General features: G+C 45.7%; 1 protein-coding gene across 1 annotated transcript; it reads left to right on the top strand.

The window, feature by feature from the left end:
- The first annotated feature begins 264 nt into the window (after positions 1-264).
- Positions 265-2,195, top strand: LOC131821450 (conserved oligomeric Golgi complex subunit 2-like). Its single transcript, XM_059157560.1, has 2 exons — positions 265-896; positions 1,708-2,195. The coding sequence occupies exons 1-2, from the start codon at positions 705-707 to the stop codon at positions 1,930-1,932; spliced, it is 417 nt and encodes a 138-aa protein (XP_059013543.1). The 5' UTR covers positions 265-704; the 3' UTR covers positions 1,933-2,195.
- The last annotated feature ends 1,076 nt before the right edge of the window (positions 2,196-3,271 follow it).

The following is a 3,271-nucleotide window of genomic DNA, read 5'->3' as shown; positions in this document are numbered from 1 at the left end:
GCAGGTCTCCAGACATTTTGGGTTTCCTTACAGTGTGTTTCCTCACTACCTGACTGCCCATCCTCAGATGTGGGATGCCTCATAGAGCCCAGCAGGGGCTTTGGGTCTTTGTTGTGTTTTGTTTTGTTTTTTTTTTTTCTTTCACTGTTCAGCTTCTTTTTGAATGGGGTTGACGCTTTCTAATGTGGGGGGCAAGAGGGAAGTGTATCCAGTTCACTTGATGGCAGATGCACTGTGAGTGATTTCTCACCAGCTCCCAGAGCACCGAGCTTGCTCTTTCTCCCATTGGGTAAATGTAAACTTGGAGTCCGCTGCTCTGAGCGATTTCCCAGGTTGCTGCTAGGCGGTCAGTTTTAGCTGATTGAGGAGACAGCAGTAGTTAGTACTGGGGAGGTACTTGGGAGGGAGAATGAGGCAGGCGGAGAAGAAGAGGGGGATGCGGGTATGAACGGTAGGACAGGGAAAGAGAGAGGAGGGGGTTAGAGAATGGGAAAAGAAGGGAGAAGAAGGGCACGAATGGGAGAGCCCGAGGAACGTGATGGAAACTTGCAGTTGTACCCACACTGACCTAAAATAGCTCCATCCCCTTGCCTGGGCCCTGTGGCCTGGGCCAGGCTGCGTCAGTGGCTTCTACGACCTCCCCGCTCCTCACCCCTCGCACCTGGGGCCTGCTGCACAGACAGTTTGTCCTGAAAATTGATGGCATGCAGGTGCAGGTGGCATGGGGGGCGGTGGGGGTGGCAGGTTTTAACTTTGGGAATTACACTTCTCTAATTGTCTCTACTAGCCCTCTCTGGACTAGAGAGATTTTGGAGAGAATTGCCACAGAATTTAACCAGTTACAGTTTCATGCTGTTCAGAGCAAAGGCCTGCCTCTTCTGGACAAAGTAAGACCAGTAAGTGTTGGTTTCGATTTTCAATTTGCTGTTTGCGAATTTCCTGGATGATTTTGGTTTGACCTAGCATTGCCCCCTGATAATTGCTACTCTATAGGATTTTGAAGCTAGCTTTGAATTTTTTTTTCAGTGTCTCTTGCTTGGGACCCTGCTTCCATTATGTCACGCTAGATAGATTTTGTGTAAAGACACAAGCGTAGTCTCCAAACTGTGCAAGTAAAATTAATTCTGAATTTCATGTAACTTGACACATCATATGATGTAGTCAGAGTTCATTTATCCAAAGCCTTTGACTGGGTTTAAATGCACGTTTGTCAGATTTACTCCGTAGCTTAAGAGGCAAATAACTTTTTGTCGTTCAGTAATTGTCTAAACTTCACTTTGATGAAGCCAACTTACTTTCAAAGAAATCATAGGGAGGGGACGCCTCAGTGGCTCAGTCAGTTAAGCCACTGCCTCTGTCTTAGGTCATGATCCCAGGGTCCTGGGATTGAGTCCCACCTTGGGCTCCTTTCTTGGCAGGAAGCCTGCTTCTCTTTCTGCCTGTGCCTCCTTGTGTGCTTGTGCTCTCTCTCGACAAATAAACAAATAAAAACCTTTTTAAAAAAAAAGAAAGAAAGCAATCATGGGGAGTAGAGATTGATTGTTATTCTCTAGGAAATGTTGGGATTTTAGTCTTACATATATTCTGGTAGAATTAGAGGCTCGCTTTATATATATAACACATATGTATATAAATTATACACATATATTTGAGCTTTTAGAAACTGTTGTGCCTGGACCTTCTTTCCTGGTCTCTCTGTTCTTGCAGCGTATAGCCCACATTATGGCCATGCTGCAGCAGTCCCTGGGAGGCCTGCTGCTAGAAGGGCTTCAGACTTCCAATGTGGACATCATATGGCACTGCCTCCGGACTTACGCTACAATTGACAAGACACGGGATGCAGAGGCGTTAGTCGATCAAGTACTGGTGAAACCGTACATGGATGAAGTTTGTGCCCCTATGCACCTCATTCCGCAAACACAGAGCATCTAATCTGGCTTCATTTCTTGACTGGGTGCGAGAGAGCTCAGGGCTCTTCCTTGAAGATGCTCCTAGTTCCTGCTCTTCTGGTTGTAAGAAAAGGTTGGTCCCGCTTGGTGCCCATCAGCATGCCAGGAATCAGGCATGCACTCTGGTCTCTTCCAGTGATGCCATAGCTTAGGGATCATCTTAATTTAGTAGGGGTGAGGGACTTGCCTAGGAAGAAGGTACGGATCAGAACATTTTCAGGTCAATTTCCATTTCCCTAAGTTATATGTCAATGAAGTTGCCCAAAGCGTGACCCCACCAAGGCGCCCATGCCCACTGGAGGAGGTGGAAGACAGCTCTGTGCTCAGGGAAAGTCCGTGAGGGGAGGCATCTTCGCAGAATTGATGTGGCCTAAGTCTTGAAGACCATGGGGGAGTTTGCCAGGCTAGGAAGGTGGGAGGGAGGGAATATTCAAAGATAAAGGGCTTTTAAGGGCGAGTTAGCAGGGTAGTACCTTAAGTCCAGAACTTGGTTACCCAGTGTTCTTGACCTATGAGGATACAGTTAAATACAGGGAGTCAGTGTATCGTGCCTCTGAGCGGCCGGATAATGGGCTTCACCGTGTGAGGCCGCCAGCAATCAGCAGCTTCCCATTTAGAGAGCGTCGGTTTCATCTAGTTCAGGCTGACAGAAGTCATGAAACCAGTCTCAGCGTTTGAGGGCTTTCTTCCAGTCACCTGCCAGTGCGAGTATTCTTTCTGTCCGGTAAGTATAAAGCTACCCACCATGACTTCAGGATGAAAGGCTTCCAGTTTTAAAACGGGACAGTATCCCAGTGATAGAAGTGAAATTGAAGGATTAATTTCAGTAATCTTCTCAGCTTCATTAGGACTACTAAAAGTAAATGATCTGTCAGTTCTTTGTATGTATCCTATTATAGTTCATAGCTCTCTCTGTGGGGGTGAAAAAGATCACATTATTCTTTGTCACTAAATGAAAATATTTTAGGTATTTAATTTATGCCCTTTTCATTGAACTGAATCTAATATGCTAAATTAGGGAAGTACTTTATGCTTCCGTGTCGTTAAATGAACTGTGGCCACGTTTGTATTTTAAGTTTGTATGCTTGTCATTCACCTCCTGCAACTCAGCCTCACCAAAAAAATAAAATACTAAAGCAAAATAAGATGTGTTTTCTTCCATCACTTTCCATCTCAGCCCTTTCCCTGTTCTGGAGACAGTAGAGGATAAGGCCAGGGTGAAGATGGTACAGAGCTGTTGTCTGCAGATACAGTATTTCGCTTTTAAGCTCAGAAGGGAAGCAGATGAGTGTGTGTGATGTTTTAGCTTCAGGCCAGTCTCT

This window comes from Mustela lutreola, chromosome X, assembly GCF_030435805.1.
Source record: "Mustela lutreola isolate mMusLut2 chromosome X, mMusLut2.pri, whole genome shotgun sequence".
Taxonomy (NCBI): domain Eukaryota; kingdom Metazoa; phylum Chordata; class Mammalia; order Carnivora; family Mustelidae; genus Mustela; species Mustela lutreola.
The sequence above is the reverse complement of the archived record's forward strand: the minus strand, read 5'-3'. Positions and strand labels throughout refer to the sequence as shown.

What these genes read in the sequence shown, in the direction of transcription:
- LOC131821450 (XM_059157560.1), top strand. Translation starts at nt 705, where the DNA reads ATGCAGGTGCAGGTGGCATGGGGGGCGGTGGGGGTGGCAGGTTTTAAC. An exon ending in TTCTGGACAAAGTAAGACCA is followed by an intron (nt 897 to 1,707) that starts GTAAGTGTTGGT and finishes CTGTTCTTGCAG; the next exon opens with CGTATAGCCCACATTATGGC.